The following is a 24,914-nucleotide window of genomic DNA, read 5'->3' on the forward strand; positions in this document are numbered from 1 at the left end:
TGAGTTCAGTAGTTAATAATTAGTAATATGCCAAAATAATTTCATAAATTCATAAATATGTCAAAATCTCCCTCAGTTTCACTGCCCTCAGAAACCCAGGACACCCCCTCAGTGAACGGTCACGTGGCATTGCCACCAGACACCCTTCTTTGTTGGCCTCGTGGTCTACCGAGTATATCCTTCCTGGACCATTTTCATTTTCCTAAGAAGAAAAAAAATATTTTCTTGGAAACAAAATGAATTAATAGCTGCTAACATTTCACTTGAAATTTTAAAAAGCTGCAAATCCACCAGAGGAAAAGACGAACACAGTAGCATTGATACAGGCAGTCTGTAACGGAAATCAGAGCTGTTGTGGGGAAAGCCAGCGTGAGTAGGAACACTGGTCACAGTACGCTCGCTGAAAGTCCTGTTCTCAACGTTTTTATTTAGTTTAGTACATGGCAGAATATAAATACATAACAATATGCCTTTTCTTATCACAGGTGGTCTTTTGTGTAACTAAAATTTGTGGCCAACATTTTGTATAAAAGAAAACTAAATCTGTAAATTATTGGAAAAGGAACAAGGATATAGGAAAATAATACATTTTATATAAATTATAGAGGACAGTTACGATGAAAGCCCATCACTTTCCTTTCTAGCTCCGTTTTACAAGACAAAGCCAGCTGGCACCGTGCTGGGGCCTGCTGAGAGAACGTAAACGTGGCGGCCCTGTCACCGGACAGCGGTCACTGACAACATGCTGTCGGGACGTCATGGCTGGTTCTCAGTTCTTCACTGGAGTGGAGCTTCCTTTCGTGGTCTTCTTCAAGTGGTGGTAGTTGGGCAGGATTTTCATCAGGAAGTCCAGCTGTAGTGTCTGGGGCTGAAGTGAAAACATAATGAATAACTGACTAGCAGAAAGCAAAGCTGAGGGTACAGGTAGAAGTGATTACCACTGGGCCATGGAATTACAGGTGAGTAGCACTGGGTCATGGAATTACTGACTTTAGTATTGCTTACCCATTTTTTAAAAATTTACAAGGAACACATGTTAAGTTTGGTAACAAGAAAAGCCAAAAAATTTTATACATAAAAGTATGCGATTCAGTTTTCAACATTGCTTTTATAGATTTCACCCTGACCTCTAGAATATTCAAATGTGCTCTGGCTGGTGTAGCTCAGCAGATTGAGTGTGGGCCTGCAAACCAAAGGGTCACCAGTTCGATTCCCAGTCAGGGCACATGCCTGGGTTGTGCGCCAGGGCCTCAGTGGAGGGACCATGAAAGGCAACCACTCATTGATGTTTCTCCCCTCTCTCTCTTTCTCTCTCCCTTTCCTTCTCTCTAAAAATGAATAAATAAAGTATTTTTAAAAATAATCATAAAATAAAATGTTAAAATGTTCCAATTACAGGGGGCTGGGTGGAAGGGGGCAAAGGGGGAAAAACTGGGACAACTGTAATAACATAAACAATAAAATATAATTTAAATTTTTACAAAAGCTTCAATCACAGGAGACCACAGGAGTAAAATACCCAGAACACACTGCTTTGCACAGGACCTACACAACCCACATCCGCACACTCATCTGACCCCCACTCTTCACACACCAGCCCTGCCTGAGCCTGCCTCACTGGAGAACTCCCTAGGGCACTTGTGAAAAATACAGTTTTTTTGGCTCTTGCCCTAGACACTCTCTGATTCATTATGTGTGGGGAATCCTTTTTATAAATGAGGATTCCTGCATGATTTTTGTGATCACTGAAATTTGGAAAGCAGCATTGCATACCACTGTGTGTTAAATTTCCGATATTCTTACTCAGTTCTAATCTCCCTTCCCAGCTCTAGCTTCATCTCTCCTCTCTAATCATATTTGCCGTTCTGTAGAAAGATAGTGAAAAAATACTGGATTGGTTCTTACTTCCTTTTTAGTCTACTGAAGTAATACTTGCTTATAATAATAAAACCAATAATAAAAGCCAAACATTACAGAAATAGAATAACCTGAAAGAACTGGAGTTTAAATTTCTGATAAAACATGGCCAGGAATCAGAGGCAAAGCGATAAATGCCTTGAAAAATATTTTCTTTTGGAAGAGTGGAGCGAAAGAGGCACATTGCGTGTGCCAACCAATGAGGCTCCAGATCTCGGTCAGAACGTCTCTGCCCGAAGTCCCAAACGCCCTTTCTGACTCATGTGCTACGCGAACTCGAGACTCCAAATATGCTCCCTTCATTACTCTCAGTTATTAGAAGGGGATCATTTCTCACAAGCCAGGAAATTATCCAGACACAGTTGCATATTTACAACACGTATTTATTTTTATCCTAATTATGTTAGTAAACAATGAATGGATCCCAGCTGGCTGTCCAGTGTAAATTTGTTACTCCTAACACTTGAAGATTTGATATTTTAGGAGGAATCAATACATTTTAAGATTTGGTGATAAATCTTCAGTAAAAATGCATAAGACCAGGATAACATCTCTGAATTTTCTTCTTTCATAATCAATTGGTCATTGTCAAATTTTACATATTTTTGATATTAACTTAAAGACTGAATAATTCAAATCCACTGCAAATAAAATCTAGTTTTAGAGGTGTTTCTATGATGTTTTATGTCAGCTACTTGCTGCCCCATTGAAACAAACAGGTGGTATTCTAAGGAAACCAGCAGCAGCGGAAAGCTCTTTAAGGAGAGGCCCCAGTACCTGCGGTCGCTCTGTCTGCACCCGACGGAGACAGTCCACACCGTAGATCACTGTGTTCTCGGGGATGACCTCAAACGTGTTCAGGTTGCAACAAGCCCCAATGATGCAGCCACTCGTCAGTATCACGTTCCTGCCTACATATGCTGCAGTAAAAACATAGGAAGAATTGCGATTTAAGACATCCAATGATGAGAACACTATTTTTTCTAAGATGATTTAGGTATAAAAATTCAAACTGGCTTAAGAAAAAGAAATTAAGAAAATACTTCATTTCAGAGTTTGTACAGCATAGAGTTTGTGTAGCTCTAAGAGCTCTGCTACTGTTTGGCTGTGTGGCCTTGGTCAAGTCACTGCAAATCCTCTGAGCAAGTTTATCAATACACAGACGAACCTACTTCACAGTTTACTGTGAGAGATAAACGGGAGAGTGTTGTATGGTGCCGAGCAAAGGTTTGACACATAGTAAGCATATAATAAATAGAAAATGGCAATGAGGATGGTAATAATAATTGGTAATCCCAATTAAAATAAAACCATTAAGCAGACTCACAAAAAGTCTGATTTTAGTATTTAAAAGAGAAGCATGTTCCTTCATGCCAATCAGAACCCAGAAAAATAACACATTATTCCAGAAAGTCCTACTGCTGAGGTTCGTCCTGGACTTTAGTGGGACGAGCTCTTAGAGCTGCTTCCTAGCAGTGGGGGTGACTGTGCCTGCCCCCCTGCCCGGCCCCATCTCTGGTAAGTAGCTCAGATGTGTTTCTGATTGGCTAGGGTGGCGGACCTGAGATTAAAGAAAACAAATGGCTAGAGAAACTGATTTTTTTCTTTGATTCTGAAATTACATTAATCAACTAAATTTCATTGATATTAGTATTTAGTAGAAATCTTCTTGCCAACTTTCATTTGAACTTTCCATAAAGTTCAGTTCTGATTTAAATATATACAGCCAAATTTTAAATTTCATGTATTAAACACATCACCGGACTGGGTTCCTTAGTCTCGAGGCTATTTTGGCCACTTCCGACCGCACCTGCCTTCCGTGCACACCACCTCGCCAGAGTCCGGACAGGCATGCTCGAAAACATCACAGGGCTGTGTCCAGACTCCCGCAATAAAGCCAATATTGCAACAAAACGAGTCGCACAAAGTGGTTGGTCTCCTAGGGCACACGAAAGTTATGTTCACACTATACTATCGTCTATTAAGTGTGTATAATAGACGATAGTACAGCGTGAACTAGCATTGTGTCTAAAATATGATGTACACATCTTAGTTAAAAAACACTTTCTTGAGCCCTGGCTGGGAGGCTCAGGTGGTTGGAGCGACATCAGCTCACCAAAAGGTTGTGGGCTCAATTTCCGGTCAGGGCACGTACCTAGGTGGTTGGTTCATCCCCGGTTGGGGTGCGTGCGGGGGGCTACCGACCGGTGTTTCTCTCTGTCTTTCTCTGTCTTTCTCTCTACCTCTTCCCCTCTCTCTGGAATCAGTGGACACATCCTTGGGTGAGGATTTAAAAAAAACCCAAAACATCTTATTGCTACAATTGCTAACCATCATTTGAGTTTTCAGCAAATGGTAATCTTTCTGTTGGTGGCGGTTCTTGCCTTGACATTGAGGAAAACGCAGTATCTGTGAAGAGCAACGAAGCGAAGGGCAATGCAGCCGGGCATTCCAGATGCCGCAAAGAGAAAGGAGGCAATCACTTTTCACAATAAAGTGCTCAGCACAGCTTACCTTTTGATTCAATAACATTATTGTCTCCTATTTTCATGGCTTGAGAATCTGTAAGCCAGAGTTAAGTAAGCACCGTACACAGAGTCCTCTTTTCCCCTACTAGTTCTCTGGGACCTTGTCCAGCATGGGGCAGGGGACACGGCGAGGCAAGCGGAGGGCCACGCACACTCGCCCGCCGAAATTCTATGCCCAGGGGAGTCTGAAAGTCAAGTTTAATCTTTAAATATAAACATGTCTAAGTATAAATAAATGACTTCTCTGTTCTCTAAAGAAATGAGCACCTTATATCTCAATTCTAACAGTAACATATTTCTACAATCATTTTTAAAAAGTTAATACTACCTGTCACTCAATAACTTAATAACAAAACTATTCATGGTTTGATGTGTTTTACATAATTACACATTTCTCTTTATATAACTGGGGATCAAACTGTATAAACTTCTACAGCTCACTTTATTTGGTTCCGTTAAATTTACAACCATATTATATACCTTTAAATTGTTAAAAACATAATTTTAAGTGACTGCCCAATAGTTCTAACAGTCCATTTTATTATTTTATTTAAATATTTTGCTACTCTTAAACATTTAGATTTTTTCCTCCAAGTGTTTCCCATTATAAAATAATGTTTTGCTGACATCATAAAAAGATTGTACTGTCTTTTTAGAGTACAAAGTCAAGCAAAAGAACTGGTGACACTCTGGGAGAAAAAAAACAAAGAATGAAATATTTTCACCCCCACCCACCGTTTCCACGGCAAACAACCCACTGTCAACCAGCAACCACACAGGGATCCAAGGGGCACAGCTGGGGTCCTTGAACCAGGACAGGAGCCAGGACTGCTGCTTCTGTTTCTACTATCACTCAGTCACTGCTGCCTGGCAACAGGCTGTAGCAATAGGAACAGGACGGAACCCACGAAATGCTGGGCTCATGGTCTCTGTGTGCATACGTGTGTGCAGGCACATCACATGGGGAGGCGGTGTGCTCCTTCCTCTGCTGGGTTATTCAGTGGAAGAGAGGGAGTACTTTTTTGATACACTGCAACTCTACCTCCTCAAGGAACTGGATGGCCTAGCCCTGAAAATGTAGTTACTATATGTAATAACTATATTTGATACATAAATTATGACAATTTCTACGAAGAGTCTTGGCATTAAATGACAGCTGGGAATGATTTATCTTAAATTACTGTAAAGGATACAACAGCCAACTTCAAACACATTATTGGTGCCAATGACCATAGGTTTGGGATCTGGATCTTCGGTGTCAGGGGTGATATTATCAGGGTGACTATAAAGAGAAGAGACAAATCATCAAAAAGTCAATAATGCAATAAGCAATTCTCCTGTTTTAGAACCTGGCTTTATACTCTTAATTTAATCTACATAAAGCTTAAAATATGCAACTATGTAATTTCTTAATCCAAGTGAATTACTTATCCCTTGCACTTGACTCAGAGTTAAGAAGGATGCACTGAAATGTAAAGAAGTCACAGGTACATGTAGGAGAATGGCCTTCCTTTTATTAATTAGCTAATTATTATTATTTTTCATTGATTTTAGAGAGAGGAAAGAGAGAAAGAGGGAAAGGGAGAGAGCGAGAGAGACAGAGAGAAACATTAATTTTTTTCCACTTATTTATGTTGATTCTCATGTGTGCCCTGACCAGGACCAAACCTGAGATCTTGGTGTATCGGGACGATGCTCTACCCCAGCGGTCCCCAGGCACTGGTTTTGTGCAAGACGAGTTTTCCACGGACTGGGGCTGGGCGTGGGGGAGGGCGAGATGGAGTTCAGGCAGTATTGTGAGTGATGGGGACCCACCGGACCCGGGGTGGGGGATCCCTGCTCTAACCAACTGAGCCACCCTGCCAGGCTATTCCTTTTATTTTTTAAACTCAAAGCTCAGAGGGCCTTCTCCAAGACAAGGAAAAAAAAAATATTGCCCATGACTTGTATTTAGCTTGTTGAACTGGAATTAAAATCATGCCTTAGTTAAAACATTTTCATTCTTAATAATCATTTGTAAACAGACATTTACATAAAATAGTTATTTAATGCTGTGAGGTAGTTAGTTGAAATACTTGGAACATAAGATGTTTGTGGTCTAGGAGGAGGAGGAGGTCACTTCAAAATGATGATCTACCCCTGACTGCTGAGTTACTGCAGAGTACAGTTGTTAGCTGTACACTTACTTACAGTGTACGCTAAAGACCTGCGCTAAAGATGCCAAAAATATTTTTAAAAGAAACTAATTATAGTAAGAGACTCCCAAATCCTAAGTAAGCTTTAAGACAAAAAAAAAATCTTTTTTATCAGTTAAATATTTTCCCAAGGTCTCTGTTACAAATTCCACCCACTGTTGCTATAAATTAGGTATAAGCTTGTATTTCCTGCCAAGATTTTATCTAGAAAGCTTTATAAATGCTTATGAAAATTTCACAGGTATTACAGTCTAGTTCACTAAGATCATGTACATGTTCCAACATTTTATTACTTTTTAATCTTCAAAGTTTAAAAATTGCCTCTAGGACCCCAGATTTTCCAAATATAATTCTGGGCATTACTCTTACAAAGCATATGAAGTTTCCTGTCAAAGCTCGTGAGTCTGAACATGACTGAGAACGTTTCAGCCGAGAAGTCCAACCAAAAGTCTTTCTTTAGGGTGATCAGCACCGCTCGTGGATGTGGGAAGAGCTCAGGAAAGGTTTGCGTGAGGAACAGCGGAGGCCCACGTGTAAGGGGAAGGTTATCAGACTGAAAGCTGGAGTCTCATCAGCCACCAACCCACCAACCAGCAACCCCACCCTGGACAAGTCTCTTCACTCCCCTGCTCTTTCCTTTCTTCCTCCACTAACGACTTGCGCTGGAAAAGGTCCTCAGCGCTTCTCTGGTTCTAGAACAGTGGGGTTCCAGCTGTCAACCACAAAAGGCTCCCAGAGTTAGCTGAGACGAATAAGACCACCACCTGGCGAGCTTAGTTCAGAGTCTCTGAAGAGCCTCACTCACGCGTTTATGATCAGCGCCTGCTCTTCTATTAGGTTTCCTTCGCCGATCACGATCGGCCCGGCCTCCGCAATGATCCGTGCTTTAGGGTGGATCACCGTCCGAGGTCCTGTTAGCCAAAAAGTGAAAAGAAATGATTAGAGGAGCCTACTTGTCCAACGGGAGTGCGACCAAGGGGCGGGGGAGGCTGTTGGGAGGAACATTTTCTGAAGTGTGTGCTGGGCACCACACAAGGTTCTTCGCAAACCTTATCTCCTCTGCTGCTGTCATCGGTAGTCAGTGCCACATCTCAGAGCAAGGAGAGCGGAGACAGCGCAGGCCTTGTGGCCAGACGGCCCTGGCTCACCTTCTATTTTTAGGCCCCTGTTATCTCAGCAGTGAAATGGAGGTGGTGGTAACACCAGTCTTGCAGGCTTGTTGTAAGGATTAGCTGAGATAATGTTCGTAGATCCAGTATTCTAGTGCATAGTTGGCAACAAAAATTAATTACCTTCCTTTCCTTCATAAAGGTAATCCACCTAACCCTCCCCCCTTTTTTTCAGAGCAATGGAGGCACGTGCTCTGACTGGGAATCAAACAGGGGACTTTTCCATGACGCCCAACCAGCAGAACTACACCAGTCAGGGCCCACCTAAGCCTTTCTTAGGCTGGAATGCCACAGGATTAGTGTTGTTATTAGTGATTTTATTAAATGGTAAGAGGGAATAAAGCAAGGGAGTCAGAAGACATGGAAACTAACCTCAGCTTTGCTACTTTGTCACCATCCCTAGCACAAGCTTACCCCAGGGGGAGGGGGCAGAGCTTCAGTGGTCTGGTCTAGGATGTGATGTTTCCCCCGTTAAAGGTTCAAGAGGGACAGTGGAGGGTCCCAAATGTGTCTGCCGGAGTCCTGAGACTCTAACACACAGGGAGGCCTGAGGCAATGACTCCATTCCCAAACCGAAGGGTCAGGAAAGGGGTCTCACACACCCACTTCCCGATCGGGGTGGCGGAGGCCCTGCATCCCGGAGCAGATTCTGGAGTGCTGGCACATTCCCTCTCCTGGCTCCCACTTACCCACGGTCCCAGCACGCTGATGGTGACGAAACCACTGATGAGAAAACACACCCTCATTTTAGCCTCTCCCTCCCATGCCCACTCTACCACCCCCAATCCCAAAGCGACTTGTATTGGTAAACCAGCGGACAGGAAGCAACGGCTCTGAGAGCAGGACAGAGCGGCAGCGTGTTGACAGAAGGTGGGGAGGGAGCCAGGAGATGATACGGGCCTGAAATTCAACGGCATGAATTGCTAATTTATTCAATAATCATCCTCTGCCCGTGACACGCAAGATGCAGTGCTGTGTGTTACATGAGAACAAAAAGATGTCCTGTTTCTGCCACTTGAGCCTGTCACCCTAAAGACTGGGGCTGCCGTGCACACTCACTCACAAGAGTATGAAAGTAAGGAGGTGTCCCTGGTACCCAAAGAACTGGAAGGAACCGCAGTGCAGGTTATTTTTTTTCCCAACAGTGAAGAGCGGGAGATGAGAAAAGGGTAGGCGGAGCTAAAACAGGGCGCACAGGCTGCTAAGAACCGCCCCCCACGTGGCTTCCTTATTTCTGTCACCTCTGGCTCCCAAATCCTCGGCCGCTAACATAACATTTCCCTGGCAAGTTCATCTATTCAGGACAGGAAATTTTGGGGTAGAAGACAGGATCTCTCAAATTCCTGGGAAGCTTCTCAACTTGACCATGATTGTGAACATGTGTGCCTTTTTCTCTTTATTAAAAAACACACACAACTTATAAAAGGAATACATACATGCTCATTACAAAAAAATTACAGCAAAAAGTGCAAAGATCCTCTCGTGTGAATCACATTCCCTGGAGGTAACTATTCTTAAAAGTCTGAGGTATATTATTCTAGAATTAAGTACTACTGAATATAAGCCTTATTTCATTAGACAGTTAAAAAATAAATTCAACTTGAAGGAGAAAAAGTACAGGTTAAAACCATATACTTTTTTTTTAAACCAAGGAATAGTATTTATCATGCTATAATTTGATTTTTTTTCACCTAATAAGTCATGGTTGTTTTCCCACATAAATACAACAAAGTAGATATTTTTTCAAGTGGCTGAACAGCATTTCATATCATATTAATATACCATAATTCATTTAACCTATTCCTTAACAATGGGCATTTGGATGTTTTCACTCTGGTGGGGGAGGTGCAAACTAACACTGAAACATTGTATTCCTTTGAAATGAGATATTTCTTTTTTAATTGATTTTATTTATTTATTTTTAGAGACACCGGAAGGCAGCAACAGAGAGAGGGAGAGAAACATCAATGGGTTACCTCTCCCACACCCCCAACTGGGGACCTACCCCACAACCCAGGTGTGTGCCCCGACCGGGAACAGAGCCGGTGACCTTTCTGTTCACAGGGCAGCACTCAATCTACTGAGCCACACCAGCCAGGGCCAAAACGAGACATGTCTCCAGGTCTTCCAGCTGTGTGAACCAATTTAAATCTGCAGTTTGCGCAATCAGAGATTTGTGCTTCAAAATGTTCTACAATAAAGGGACACAATCTATTTTGAATTCTTTGTAATAAAAGACCCCGCCAGCACCCACCCTTATCTAGAAAGTCTAGACTTGGCCTGGATCACTTACACGTTATGTGCTTAATCTCACAAAAGCTATTTTCTCATCTGTACAAAGATGAGAAGTATAACTACAGCTTTGGGTGGAAGTGTGAGTTATAGGAAATAATGTTTGAAAGGGAGATCATGGGGTCTGGCCCATAGTTCTGAAAAAAAAAAAAAAAAAAAAGGTTCATCACTGTCTGACACTAAGAGCTAAAAAATAACTATCATAGTCAGAAAAGTAACTTCTGGTCTGAGTCACAGAGGAAAAGGATATGTTTTACTCCTCTATTGGGCCATCAGGGTAATGCCTCCTTTTCTCTCCAGCAGAGAAACTTCTGCCCCTTACTTTAAGATAGTAAAAAATTTGCCCTGGCTGGTGTGGCTCAGTGGATTGAGCACCAGCCTGTGAACCAAAGGGCCGCCGGTTCAATTCCCAGTCAGAGCACATGCCTGGGTTTCAGGCTGGGTCCCCAGTAAGGGGTGTTCAAGAGGTAACCACACATTAATGTTTCTTCCTCTCTTTCTCCCTCCCTTCCCCTCTTTCTAAAAATAAATGAATAAAAAGACAGTAAAAGGTTTAATAAGGGTATCTCCCACACTAGCACTAAAAATCTCAGACAGGACGAAGAGGTCGCCATGGCTGTCACAGAAGGCACATCCTTCGCCACTGCCACACATGTAGCCAGAGGCACCTGATGCTCTGCTGGTCCTCACGGTGTGGCTCCTGACAACAAGCAGGCTTGCAAGAAAATACCTGGAAATGGACTAACAAGACACAGGTACCACTGGGATCTGTTCGTCTTTAAAAGTTGCCCCTTTTCCCTTTCAAAAATGATAGTAATAATACATGTTAATTATATGAAAAAACCAAAAAGATACATACAGCTTTTAAAAGATTAAACTAATCCCATTTCGTGCCTTATACAATATTTAAAAATAATGCCTGAGCTATTTTAAGCAGGTGTTTTCTTCTTGTTATTGTTTTTATCATTATTAACAAGCTAGTTAGTAAATATCTGGAAAACTGGTTTTAAATCTGAGGGTCTTGCCCTGGGAGGAAGAAAGAGCATTATTAACAAGTTAGTTAAGATCTGTGCTTAAGACACTATCTCCACCTGGCGGCAGCACTGCCAAACTACAAGTCCTGGTGCTTCCGGGCTGAATTTCGGTAAAAGGTCAAACTATCAACTTGGAGTTGTGAGTGTTCCAGCAAATGCCTGGGTGACAATAAACTGAATACTCCCTACACACTTCTTGTAGGTCTTTTCTGGGGCAGAGATTAGAGAGGTCAGAATACATGTACTCTAGAATTCATACACTGAAGTAAATGTGACTGCTAAAATTTTGGATCGGTGAATTTTTTTTTACTGGCTGAATTATGTATTTATTATTCTGATTGGGAAGGAAACTTCAATTGTCTCTTCTGCTAGGAAAAAGTCCAAATTTGGCACATATACCATAATTTGCATGGAACATGTGCCCTGTCCCACCTCCCCACCCCGACCCACGTCTGTTTGCACTAGTGAGCACTCGGGGTGGCAGTCACCGCCAGCTCAGGGAGCGGAGCTCTTGCAGGGCTGCAGCGCACCAGGTGGAGGAAAGGGTCACAGACCCCAGCATGGGTTTGCGTTGTCCAGCACCCAAGCTGTGTTTCCTTCTCACTAGTCAAACCCTGGGCTTGTGGGCTGTTTCCATTCCAGCTCATAAACTGAGCTAAATATGCTATCAGTAACTGCAGTGCCTGGGAACAAGTGATATGGTGGATTACTGGTGAACTTCTAAAAGGAAGGTTCTGACTCAGGTGAGTCATGCGTCCCATTCAACTTCGCCTCCGCCCGACTCGGTGCCAGAGGTCGGCACCACAGCACTATTTCATAGACCCGAGCTGCGACGGTTTGATCTCTGCTTTTCTGCATGCAGGACCCGCTTTTACCTAGAATGGGTCTGAATTCAAACCACGTTTAAGGATCTTGAGGTTAAAATGCTTTAAAAATAAAAATCTGTCACCATGGAAAGTTTTTTGCTTTTTTTTTTTTAAAAGACTCTCTTGTGAACCTTCTTGGGGCTCTTTCTGGCAGGGTAGCTTGTATATTTTCTTAACCACATGTGGTGAAACCCTATTTGGCTTATCTCCTTGTTTGGATAAATGTGTCTCGAGTTGGAGCTGCCTCACTGGTTGATGAAATATTTTTCTAAATGGTTGGCTGGGCTTAATTCAACACAGCCAGAAAGACATTCCTTGCATCAAATTTCCATTCCCTTCGTTTGGTAAAGGCCATTTTTCCTCTCTGTCTTTGCCTCAGAAAACGAACTTTGAGTTTGTTTTCATATGTCAATAAATAGTTGAAAAAAAAACACAAAGTTTTTTTTTTGAAAATTAAAATTTGACCTGTAGGCTGAAGTACCTGTAAGAGAACTTCATAGTCCATGAATTTCTCAAGTCAAAGCTACTGCCCTGCCTTACTGAAAAAGATTCCCACAATAAAAGGGAAACTTTTGATCTACATTAAAAACTCTAATGAAGAGAAAGAGTTTAGTGGGACAAAGGGCTTCCATAGCAGAGCTTTTCCCCTGTGCCGAGTTCTACCTTCACACTTCGATGTCCCAACCAGGTCTGGTCCTGATGTCAGGCGACAGCCTTGCACCCTGCATGGCACAGGACTGGAGGGCTGTGCTTAACGGAACCTTCTTGAAATGTTTTCGGCATTCAAAATAAAATTTACAAGAAATACTGCATGGCCCATGAATCGAGTCAGCCTAATTAAAACAGACTTAATACAATGTAACCTAGACTGAAGATAAAATAATAATTAAAAAATAATAATATGCCCTGGATGGTGTGGCTCAGTGGATTGAGTGTCAGCCTGTGAATCAAAGGGTCGCCAGTTCGATTCCCAGTCAGGGCACATGCCTGGGCTGCAGGCCAGGTCTCCAGTAGGGGGCATGAGAGAGGTAACTAATCAATGTATCTCTCGCACATCAATGTTTCTTCTCCCTCTCTTTCTCTTTTCCTTTCCCTTTCTCAAAAATAAATACATAAAATCTTTCTAAAAAATTAACATTATTTTAGTCACTTCCCTTTTATAGAACATCTTGTGAACTAATATTAGATATTATTCCTTGAAACATGATAAAAATACCAGAATAGAAATAATGCAGAAGAATATTTGGATAAACATAGGGCCTCATAATTTCTCCTCATAACACATCTGCCGGCAGTTTAAGAGTTAACACAGCACTGAAAGTAAACAGGGTCACCTCCTCAACTTTGAAATTCTGTCAATTTAAAATAAAACCAACCTGGCAAATTCCTAATGATATCCCTTGATACTGGTGCAATCTTCACTGGTTTTATCAGACATTATGCCTAATTTGGTTGAATGCTTAGACTTCCTAAAATTTATCTTTTTTTTTCATGTTAAGGAAAGACGTTACCACAAGGGCACAGAGCACAACACGCAGCAGCTGGTGAGGATGGGCTCACGTTAACAAAGCTCCAAGGGGACCATGTGCAGGAGAAACACGTAAAACAACTCAGAGGAACTTAAATCATGTTCAGATAAGTCAGTCTCCACATGTTGAATTGTTCATTTGTTTTAAATGTTGGCCTTGACCTCTAGCGAGGCTACACTAATAAGATTTAATGGTGCGATTAGCTAACTTGTATTGTGTGCTTATTGTGCATTCAATTTTAGGCAACCATTTGCACAAATATTCTTATTTAATCCTTCAAAAACTTAGGAAGTAGGTACTCCTATTTTGCATGTGACAGTAACTGCTAGTTGCCACTGAATATCCATTCTTCCCTTTTCCTTGCAACAGAATCCTATTTTATTAAGGGCAGCAATGGGACAAATTAAGACTACATTTCCCAGCCTTCCCTGCAGCTACATGTGACCGTGAAACTAAGTAAGTCCAAGGCATTAGAGGACAAATACAGGCTATGTGGAACTTTCAGGATGACTATTTAAAGGGAGCTGACCCCGCTGAAAGGTACGACACTGTCTTCATCAATGTCACACTTACTGCTTTAGCCTGCAAGGCTGGAACTCCTGGACAGTCAACCGACCGGCCCTGAATTGCCTATCTCTAGACTTTTTATTTTTATGTAAGAGAATAAACCTTTGCAGGTGTAAGCCACCCTTATACGTCACTGAACCTATTCCTGAGACCCACATTTACACAGATTGGGAAAATAAAGGTTAGTGAGGTTAAGAAATATGCCTACGGTAACCCAGCAAGTAAGGTGCAAGGATGCTAACCCAATCTGTCACACTTCATGATTCACCCTCTTAATAACCACTCAGTGGAACATAAGCTCGATAAACGCAGTACGTTTTTCTGCTGTATTCATTGCTGTGTCTCTCTGCCAGCACAGTGCCTGGCACCTAGTAGGTACACAATAGACGTCCCTCAAATAAACTAATAACTTACTATGTTTATCTGATAGAAGTTTAAACAGAGACTCCACCACATTATATTCTTTTAGAAACATAAAACACGTCTGGGAGGAACATACATTGTTTTGTCAATACAATTAGGACATCAGTGAAACAGACACCGTGATACCTAAATACTGTAAAACACTGAGATTAAACCACATCAGTTCTTGGGAAACAACAGTAGCCAACCATCTTCTTACCTATAGTTACGTCCCCCCTGATTTCACTCTCCACACACACAACCGCTCCAGGGGCAATCTTCACACTGTAGGGAAGGGAAAAAAAGTAGCATTTATCACAGGTGAGGCTTAAAAACATTGTTATAGAAGCTCTCCTGACACTGTGGTGAAAAAAGGCTAAGAAAAGAAATTGATGGAAAAAAGCAAAGTCAGTTGTAAGAGGGTAAAGTTTAATATATTGTAAATTTTTCAGCTGGCACACTATCCATTGGGTTAAAATCATATATGATGCCTTATTATTACAATGCTTGAGAGAAAAAAGAATCTTTAGATCCTTTTCTTTTAACACCAGTATTGTTTCTAAATACCAAAAAGCTGAAGACATAGTTATCCATTTGTAGGGGACTGGTTAATAAATTATAGGATGCTATGAACCAATACTTGGTCATAAACAAATTAATCTTCCTGGCTGGTGTGGCTCAGTGGATTGAGCCCCGGACTGTGAACCAAAAGGTCACCAGTTCAATTCCCAGTCAGGGTATATGCCTGGGTTGCAGGCCAGGTCCCCAGTAGGAGGCGCATGAGAGGCAACCACACATTGATGTTTCTCTTCCTCCCTTTCTCCCTCCCTTCCCCTCTCTCTAAAAATAAATAAATAAAATCTTTTAAAAAAGCATCAGTCTTTATGTAAAGGTTTGAAATGATCTGCAAACTAAATGAAGTCATAAAAACAAAGCCTCAAAATGGACAGCTTATTTAATATGCCACCCTTATTTGTAAGTAGGGGGGAAAGGAATGTACATTCAAATTATTTAAACAGCAAGGCAATATTAATATAGAAATCAGAGCAATGCACCAATGTTCCTGTTTATTTTCTAACTATATATAAAACCCCTTATCAAATGATACACATTGTAGTGCAAACTTTTCAAAACAAGTAATTGCTAAATAATTTATTGATACGTTCTGATATTCTGCCGTGATCCTTTGTTTGACACAGCAGAATCCAGCTAAAGGCTGCCTGGCTGGGCCTCATGCTGACGTGAACGACACCAGACGACTCTCCCATTAAACTGACAGTCGTTAAGTAACTTGTTCTCATTAAGAATTTTTCTTAGTAGTAATTATTCAAGGTGTTCAATCTTCTCTCAGATTCTATGAAATAACAGTGCCATTTTAGATATTTTGACTTCACCATTCTATTCAAGTTTTTGAAAATTCTGATCTCCAGTCGTTGATTACTGGTGTACATAAATACAGTCATTTTGTACATTGACCTTGCACCCCGTGACCTTGCTAAAGCCACTCAGTACAGTAGCTTTTTTTGGGGGGGATTCTCTGGGATTTTCCATGTAAAAAAATTTGTGTCTGCGAACAGGAACAGTTTCATTTCTCCTTTTCCAATCCGTGTGATTAGTACTTCTTTTCCGTGCCGTGCTGTCCTGCCTAGGGCTTCCAGGACAACACTGAGTAGGAGCGAGGAGACCAGGGAGCCTGGCCTTGTTCTGATGTCATAAGACCAACCAAGCTATCAAATTTTCTTCTAAGCCATGAGTTTTGCATTTTAGGTAAATTATTAAAAACCTGGTATGTGAAACAATAGAAGTTTTGTTGACCAAAATGTTACTGCCTTGATTTATAAGTTTTTCAAAAAGTTCTTTTCTCATTTCAGCAAATGTTTTATAGCCAGTAATGACCAGAAATCTAGATTGCAATGAATCATTCATATCAACATTAATTTTTAGGTTCTATAATTGTCCATGTATGAAAATGCTTATTTTTAACTTATAGCAGACAGTATAATACAAGTATCTTTTTGACACTTCGTTGTTTAAAAATTGTTTATTGCAAGTTTTTTTCCAAATGCTTTACTGTGAGATAGATTCATATTTTTAAAAAATAAAATGTGTTTTTAAGTTTTTTCTAAAGCAGGGAAATCCCTTCAGAGGCCAGACAGGTAACGGGAGGTAAAGAGCAGCAGCAGGAAGTGAGAGGAGCTGGATGTGGAGGCTCAGTCCCCGTCTCCCTGGAGAACCCTCGATGCAAACAAAAGCCACACCGTTGCGACCAAATGAAGCACGTGTACAAGGGCATACATTTCACCCCCATCACAGCATGCGCTTGGAAAAGATCCTGATTTTTGCCATTGCCAGAACAGCTCTTACTTCTTTTACATCCCTCTCCCCTGGAGCTTCCAGTGATATTTTTAAAAATTCAGCAGTATGTTTACTCAGTTACGATGGTCCCCTGAGCTCTGCACTCTGAGTATTTGGGCTGGATTCCTTCCGTCTCGGTCACTGCAACAGCTAATGTGCTCCATCTGAACGTTCTCATGTCACGTCTCTCTGTGTTCCATCTGCTGTTTAATCAAACACTGGAAAGTCTCATTTCCTTTTTTTTTTTTCACTTTTATTGACGTTATTGGGTTGACATTGGTTAGTGAAATCACATAGGGTTCATGTGTATAATTGTGTAATACATCATATGTATACTGTATTGTGTTCACCACCCAACAGATTCATATGTTTTGAATATGTCCTTTGATGATTGCAAATTTTCTTTATACCTAACATGAACTTACACAGGACATGCTTGCAATTCTAATAAAATATTTGTGTTTATTTAGCATGTTGAAATTTTCTAACTTTTGAGCATCATTTACCTGTTGAATATCAGTATTTATTTGAATATTTCTAAATTTTCTCAGGAAGAAGAGATAAGAAACTATTATTATTCACTGTCCTCAGACAGACAGGCTGGACAGCAGAGACACAAGAGTAGATGGAAGATTTTTTTCATTAAATACCATTTTTCAATCATTTTCATTTTGAATCACATAACTACATTCCCTATTCAGTAAGTTAAACATAAAAATTGATAATACTTTCTCTTTTAAAAGATTTATTTATTGATTTTTAGAGAGAGGGAGAGAAACATCAATGTGTGAGAGATACATTGATCAATTGCCTCTCACATGCCCCCATCTGGGGACCTGGCTGACCCACAGCCCAGGCATGTGCCGGGACCAGGAATTGAACTGGCCACCCTTTGGCTCGCAGGCTGGAGCTCAATCCGCTGAACCACACCAACCAGGGTGATAACATTTTCTTTCTTTCTTTTTTTTAAATCCTCACTTGAGGACATGCTTCTTGATTTTTTAGAGAGAGGGGAAGGAAGGGAGAAAGAGAGGGAAACACTGATTGGTTGCCTTTTGAACACACTCAACTGGGGATGGAGCCCCCCAACCAGGAATCCAACCGCAACCTTCTGGTTCTCAGGGTGACACCCAACCAGTTGAGCCACACTGGCCGGGGACGATAACATTTTCTTAGGACCGGGTGCCAAAGAGGTTTTGGATACATTTCCATACTCAGGGTGAACTTTTATACTCCTTTCCTTAAAATGTCCCCCTCAAATGATTATCCCAACAAACAAGATATCTTCCCCCTTCCATTTTATTTTATCTAAAAATACCCTCTTGGACTTCTGGTCAACATGGCAGTGTTGGTAAATGTGGTACTTGCTTCCTCCCACAACCACATCAAAATTGCAATTAAACTACAGAATAACCTCCGTTCAGAACTGCCTGAAATCCAGCTTGAATGGATGTCCTACAATTAGGGATTTAAAGAAGCCACTTTGTGACAGGAGGGTGGGGCAAAAACAAAGAATGGGATGGGCCTACACCCACCTGCGGTAATTTAAAATCGTGAGGAATATCTTGGCTGCAGAGGTTCCCCACGGGGAGCGAGGGGTCCCAGCCCCACCCCATGCCTCCCCAGCCAGGGTTCCAGACTCAGGAAAGAAAGTCCCCATAACTTCTGGCTGTAAAAACCAGAGAGAAAGAAACCAGGCTGCAAAAAGCAAAGATCGTGGCTGAGTGAGAGAGACCTTCTGGAGTCCCAGGCAGTTTCTCTTAAAGGGCCTGCACCTAGGAGGCTTACTAGGACTCACTGATTCTGAGCTCCAGTGCTGGGGCAGCAGCCTGAGAGGAAACAGGTACATGCAGGGAGGGAATGAACTGTCTGGCGTCAGGGCAAGAGCTGGTAGGGCAGGTTTCTGCCAGACAGGAGTGCCAGCAGGAGCCATTGTTCCTTTTCTGAGACCTCCCCACCACCTGCAGAGCTGGCAGGTGGGTGCCATATTTGAGTCTCCGTGAACATGGTTCACACTGCTCACCCTGCTCTGGTGATTCCTGAAACCCTTGCCCTACCCAACTTGCAGCTCCACCCAAGCAGTTTCCAGTGGGTTTTCTGTATAAATGGCCTCTCTTGTCTCATGCTTCAGACTTTCCTGTGATCTCTCAAATAAGCAGCATCTAACCTCTGCATACCCTGTACTTCTTGCTAAGTGGCCCCAGGCCTGGCACTAGAGGCAACCGGCCTTGGTTCACAGCTTGGCCTACCCTGGGCATCTCCAAGGCCAGCACAAGTAGCAGCCATCTGCAGATTGCTCTGTAGCTCATTCCAGATGGCCCCGGGCTGGGCTCAGGCAGTGGCTGACCCTGCACCTCCTGGGAGGCCCCAGAGCCAGTACACCCAGGGGACAGCTTCAAACCAGGCTGGATTACAACTCAACCACTTCTATGAGTGACACACTCAAAGGGTGGACTCGGTGAGCACCAAAGCCCCACTGAAGCAAGTCCTGCTCTGTGGGGTTGACTCCTGCACAGCAATCCCTCTGCTGTCGTCACAACTGGTCCTCATAGCTTATTGGTCAGGGCGACATCAGGGTGTCAATCCCTCCTGTGGATGCCAACAGCAATCAAGGCTCCACTACAGTAGGGGAGTATATACAGCCCAGGCAGGGGTGCACCTGGAGCACCTGGCTCTGGTGACTGGGGAGGCTGCGCAACTGGGCCCCACAAGACACCGACTATACAAGGCCGCTCAACCAAGTCTGGGAGATGTAGCAACTTTACCTAATACGTAGAAACAAACATGGGGAAGTAGCCAAAATGCAAAGGCAAAGAAATAAATCCCACATGAAAGAACAGGAGAATCTCCAGAAAAAGAACTAAATGAAATGGAGGCAGGCCAATTACCAGATACAGAGTTCAAAACACTGGTTATCAGGATGCTCAAGGAACTTAGAGAGAACTTCAACAGCATGAAAAAGGACATGGAAACCATAAAAAAGAACCAGTCAGAAATGAAGGATACACTAACTGAAATGAAGAATAATTTCCAGGGAATCAACAGTAGAGATGAAGCTGAGAATCAAATCAGCAATTTGGAATATAAGACAGCAAAAAACACCCCATGAGAACAGCAAAAAGAAAATATATGTGTGTGTGTGTGTGTGTGTGTGTGTGTGTGTGTGTATAAATGAAGCTAGTATAAGGAGCCTCTGGGACAACACCAAGCATACCAACATTTGCATGATGTGGGCACTGGAGGGAGAAAAGAGAGCAAGAAATCCAAAACCTGCCCTGGTTGGTGTGGCTCAATGTATTGAGCACCACCCTGCAAACCAAAGGTCGCAAGCTGGATTCTCAGTCAGGGCACATGCCTGGGTTGCGGGCTAGGTCTCCAGTTGGCATGTGAGGGGCAACCCACCAATGTTTCTCTCACACATCAAGGTTTTTCTCCTTCTCTTTCTCCCTCCTTTCCCATCTCTCTAAAAATAAAAGTATTTTTAAAAAAAGAAATTGAAAACCTATTTGAAAAAATGACACAAAACTTCCCTAACTTGGTGAAGGAAATAGACATCAAATCTAGGAAGTGCAAAGAGTGCCAAACAAGATGAACCAAAAGAGGCCTACACCAAGACACATTGTAACTAAAATGGCAAAGGTTAAAGATAAAGAGAAAATCTTAAAAGCAGCAAAAGAAAAACAGTTAGTTGCCTGCAAGGGAGCTCCCATAAGACCGTCAGCTGATTTTTCAACAGAAACTCTGTGGACCCCAAGGGAGTGGCAAGAAATATGCAAAGAGAGAGAAGCAAGGACCGATGACCAAGATAATCTACCCAGCAAAGCTATCATTTAGAATTGAAGGACAGATAAAGAGCTACCCAGACAACAAAATGCTAAAGAAGTTCATCACCACCAAACCAATAGTACATGGGATGTTAAAGGGTCTTCTTTAAGAAGAAGAGTCCTCCTTGCCCAATGTGGCCCAGTGGATTGGGTGTTGTCCTGCAAACTGTAAGTTTCCTAGTTCAATTCCCAGTCAGGTCATATGCCTGGGTTTTGGGCCAGGTATCTGGTTGGGGGAATGTGAGAAGTAACCAACTGATATTTCTCTCCTTCTCTTTCTCTCTCCCTTCCCCCCTCTCTCTAAAAATAAATAAACAAAACCTTTTATGAATAATGAAATGGCAACAAATAGTATATGTATCTATCAACAACTGACTCTAAAAAACAAAATAAATGAACAAGCAGAACAGGAACTGACTCACACACAGAGAACATCTTGACGGTTGCCAGATGCGAGGAGAGGGGTTGGGAGCTGGGTGAAAAACATGACGAGATTAAGAAGTACAAATTGGTAGTTACAGAACAGTCATGGGAATGTAAAGTACAGCATACAGGATATAGTCAATAATACTGCAATAACTGTGTATGGTGTCAGTTGGTGTGCAATTTATCAGGATGGTCACTTAGTAAGTTATATAATGTCTGATCACTGGGGTGCACACCTGGAACTAATATATATTGTATGTGAGCTGTAAAGTAAAAATGAAAAATGATTTAAAAATATAAAAATACTTCCTTGTAACTCTTAAGCATCATTTAATGAATTTTCAACTCCTGTTTCTCATTAAGACCAGTTTTTCCGTTCTTTTAAATTATTTCTCCAACTGCTTCAGCAACAATCCTCTTTAACCAAGGACGTTATTATTTTTCATTAGTATCACTCCTCATTAATTTCAATCTTTAAATAAATGACCTATCATAAATATAACCCCACTATGCCATGTTGAAAGTTTTCTGGAAACAATCTGTCATTTTGGATATTTTTCCTGTAAGAGGTGAAGGATGTGGTGAATGAATGCATCACCATTTGTAAATGATAATTCTCTAATGCCTTTCATTTAGAGTGGGTTTTGTGTGTTAAAATATGTACTTGATTAAGCCTTGGACAAATAAATTAGGCTTTATAAATGCCTCTTATTTTAGGCCCTATTTCCCATTCCAACTTTCCATTCCCTCAGCCTCCCTCTCACTACGATTTTTCATGAAAAGAGTGTTGTCTAACTTCTGACTTGTCCTGGACAAGTGAGGATGGGAGCGATTCCTAAGTGTCCCACTGTCTTCAGTTTTACGCCCAAAGGAGAAGCCCCAGGTAGGGGCTGTGTCACAATCAGCATACTTCTCAGTGCGGCAGGAAATACTTAAATTCACCATTATATCACCTAGACCCACGGCACCTCTGGGTGGCGGGGCAGAGCAGAGAGCAGGCAGCTGGGAGGAGGCTTAATTAGTCAAGATCTATTAAAATAAGTCCGCAATAAATACGTTCATCACCACCGTACATACTGTATAATGTACATAATATTCACAGTAGATCAGTTCCTCTGTAGCTTATGAAAACATATTAGTTACCCGCCTAAGCAGAACAACCTAAAATTTAACTTATGGCACCAGAAACAACTATGTCAGTTTTCTTTTTCAAAGAGTCGGCAGAGGGTGTTTAACACTGCTGCTTTTGAAAATGGTCTGACTTAAGCATTTCTCTCATCCAAGCTATTCCTTTCCACCACCACCAGTTCCTAGCAATGGGAACTGCTGGAGAAGAAGCCACAATTCCTGTCCTCACAGGTTTACAAAGGAGCTTGTCCACGCCCGGCAGAATTCTCAGTTCCAGCCCAGGCGCGGTCCCCTTTCTGACAGGCAACCGCGAATCAGTTTACACAAACACACACCGCCCACGACAGGTAGGAAGGGATGGGGCCGCGGGCAGCACCAATGTGGGTGCCTGGAAACACACACCGGAGAATGAATGCAGTTACTAGCCGTCGGAGAACAGCCGCACCAGGGGCAGCAACGGAGCCAGCGACGCCGATCTCCCTACGCAGCCCAAGCTCTCCCCCCACCCATCCCCGCGCACCAGACCCCCTTCAGGAAGCGCAGGCGCGCTTGGAAAGAAGGCGAGAAGGGCTTGGGATGAGAGAACAAAACCCTTTCCCAGCACGGTTTCCGCGACCCTTTCCAGGCCTCCAGATCCCCATTCGGTAGCCTCCTCCCTCAGCTGAAGCCAGGCCTGGGCTTTCGGAGCCATCCTTGCCGAGGTCCAAGGATAATACACCATCTCGGTCCCCACCATTGGCGACCAAAAACGGGTTCCACCTTTGCGGAGAGCTGAGAACAGCCCTTTCTCAAACAGCACACCCACCTCTTTTGAGTCTTCTCCGCCATGGTTTGGCCTGGGTCTCCAATTGGAGCGGAGATCGACACTAGCGGCTGGGTAAAGCGATGATCTCTACCAGCGATTGCATAGGCTGGCAGGATTGGGAGGGGGCGGGGCAAGGGGGGCCTGCCCTCCCGGGCTGACGGGCTGGGCTCCGGGCTCCGCCTCCGCCTGGGTGAGCCCAATTGTGCTGGGCAGAGGTGTGTGTCCGTCTGCTGCTTTTAACGCAGCCCGGGAGCGGTAGACACAAACGTAAAACAGTCGTTTAGTCCCCTCCGACGCACATCATTATGACCTCATGGCATTCCACTGTTCGTTTCCAGTCTTCTTTCCGGTCTCTGTTCCTTAAGGATCTTCCTGCTAGGCCCTAGGCCCTTTTCCTGTTCAGTGAGTTGATCTCTTCCTGGATGAGTTTATCAGTCCCATAAATTAAGTACCTGCAACGTACTGGCTTTCTTGGACTAATATCTCAAGTTCTGTCTCCTTTGCTGAGCATCTGCTTATTCAATTGCCTACTGCCTCAAAGTCTCATCAAACGTAAAAAGTCAAGAACAGAGCTTTCGATTTACCCCTGGCCCTCTCTGCAACCAGCTGGTCCTTGGATCTCCACCCCAGGAAAGGAATTCACCGTTCATCCAACCGCTCAAGCCTGAAACTCGAGCCATTCTAGGCACTCCTCACCTCTCCATATGTAATTCAGCAGCAAGTTCTGCTGGTCCTTCATCTGGTGTCTCTCATTCTTCCACCTTGCATCATTTACTCTACCTTCTCTCTAATCACCATCCCTGCCCCCACTCCACCCAAGCTTGTAGTTAAAATCATGCTTTAAAAACCAAATCCAGTTTGGTTTTTACTTCTTATTCCTTTTAAAACCCAAACTTCTTTCCATATCCTATCTCTGGGGTCCGGCAACCCTTGCCTACTTCTCTCTTCTTTAATTTCATGTTCCTCTTCGAATTTCTCTAATCACACTTTCATTCTCCAGGAAGCCAAATGAACTCTCCGCCCCAGACAGCTTCCACCTACCCTTTGCACCCGCCTGTTTGACCCTTTAAGTCTCAGATGTCACGTACTCAGTGTATCAGCTTTTTCATTACAGCTGGTGTCAGTGAAAGTGGGATTTGCTGGAATGGGCCTGGCTCATGGAAACATGTGGTTTGGGAAGAGAAAGTATAAAAGGATAGGGGATGAGGAACCTTTGATCTCATGGCTGCTGTCAACCGATGGTAGTTGGCGCCAATTCAACGGTAATACAGCATGGCTGTAAAAACAGCACAGCTGTGCCCAGCCCCTCTTCAGCTAGGGCCCTGCAATGATCTGCTTGGTGATGGGCTGCTCTGCTCTGCCTTTCCAGTCCGCACCTCGCTAATGCAACCCGGGAGCCTTCCCTGGAAAGTGGGCTCTTGAAGCCAGATGGGAGCTGGTTTATATAGATAGTCCGGTCCCTGGTCGCTGATTGGCCAGAATAACGCCTCTCTGATTGGTGGTCAGAGCTGTGCAGCTCTGGTAGGATCGAGAAAGCCTCAGTCCAATTGGTTGAACTAAGACTCCCTGAACTGCTTTGTAGGGGGTGGCTAAGGCAGGCAGTTTAGTACAAAGTCAGGCAGATTAGAACCTTTTCCACAAAGAGCAGCTTGCATGAAAGGTTCCTGTGCAGAAACGACTGCGAGGCTATGGTTTTGCCCCCCCCCCCCTTTCCCAATAAGCAACCAAGAGCCCTTCTTAGTCCTCAGGGTTCATATTACCTAGTCATCCATGGTAGGAACCTGCATCTGTGCTGTGATCAGTTACTAAAGGTGTAAGTTACCAATGGAATTTAGAGATGGGGATAAACACGATTCCAGAGGAGTTGGCTAATTGAA

General features: G+C 42.9%; 1 protein-coding gene across 1 annotated transcript; it reads right to left on the reverse strand.

Moving 5' to 3' along the window:
- Positions 1 to 407: 407 nt before the first annotated feature.
- On the reverse strand, positions 408 to 23,151 carry DCTN6 (dynactin subunit 6). Its single transcript, XM_045821466.1, has 7 exons — positions 23,038 to 23,151; positions 14,720 to 14,784; positions 7,446 to 7,551; positions 5,639 to 5,727; positions 4,432 to 4,479; positions 2,695 to 2,837; positions 408 to 868 (listed from the first exon to the last, which is right to left on the reverse strand). The coding sequence occupies exons 1-7, from the start codon at positions 23,058 to 23,060 to the stop codon at positions 770 to 772; spliced, it is 573 nt and encodes a 190-aa protein (XP_045677422.1). The 5' UTR covers positions 23,061 to 23,151; the 3' UTR covers positions 408 to 769.
- Between the last annotated feature and the right edge of the window lie 1,763 nt (positions 23,152 to 24,914).

Source organism: Phyllostomus hastatus, unplaced genomic scaffold, assembly GCF_019186645.2.
Source record: "Phyllostomus hastatus isolate PE091 unplaced genomic scaffold, TTU_PhHast_1.1 phas_scaffold_46, whole genome shotgun sequence".
Taxonomy (NCBI): Eukaryota; Metazoa; Chordata; class Mammalia; order Chiroptera; family Phyllostomidae; genus Phyllostomus; species Phyllostomus hastatus.

What these genes read in the sequence shown, in the direction of transcription:
- DCTN6 (XM_045821466.1), bottom strand. Translation starts at nt 23,060, where the DNA reads ATGGCGGAGAAGACTCAAAAGAG. An exon ending in GCGGAGAAGACTCAAAAGAG is followed by an intron (nt 14,785 to 23,037) that starts GTGGGTGTGCTG and finishes CCTTCCCTACAG; the next exon opens with TGTGAAGATTGCCCCTGGAG. An exon ending in TGTGTTTGAAGTTGGCTGTT is followed by an intron (nt 4,480 to 5,638) that starts GTATCCTTTACA and finishes TCTGGCTTACAG; the next exon opens with ATTCTCAAGCCATGAAAATA.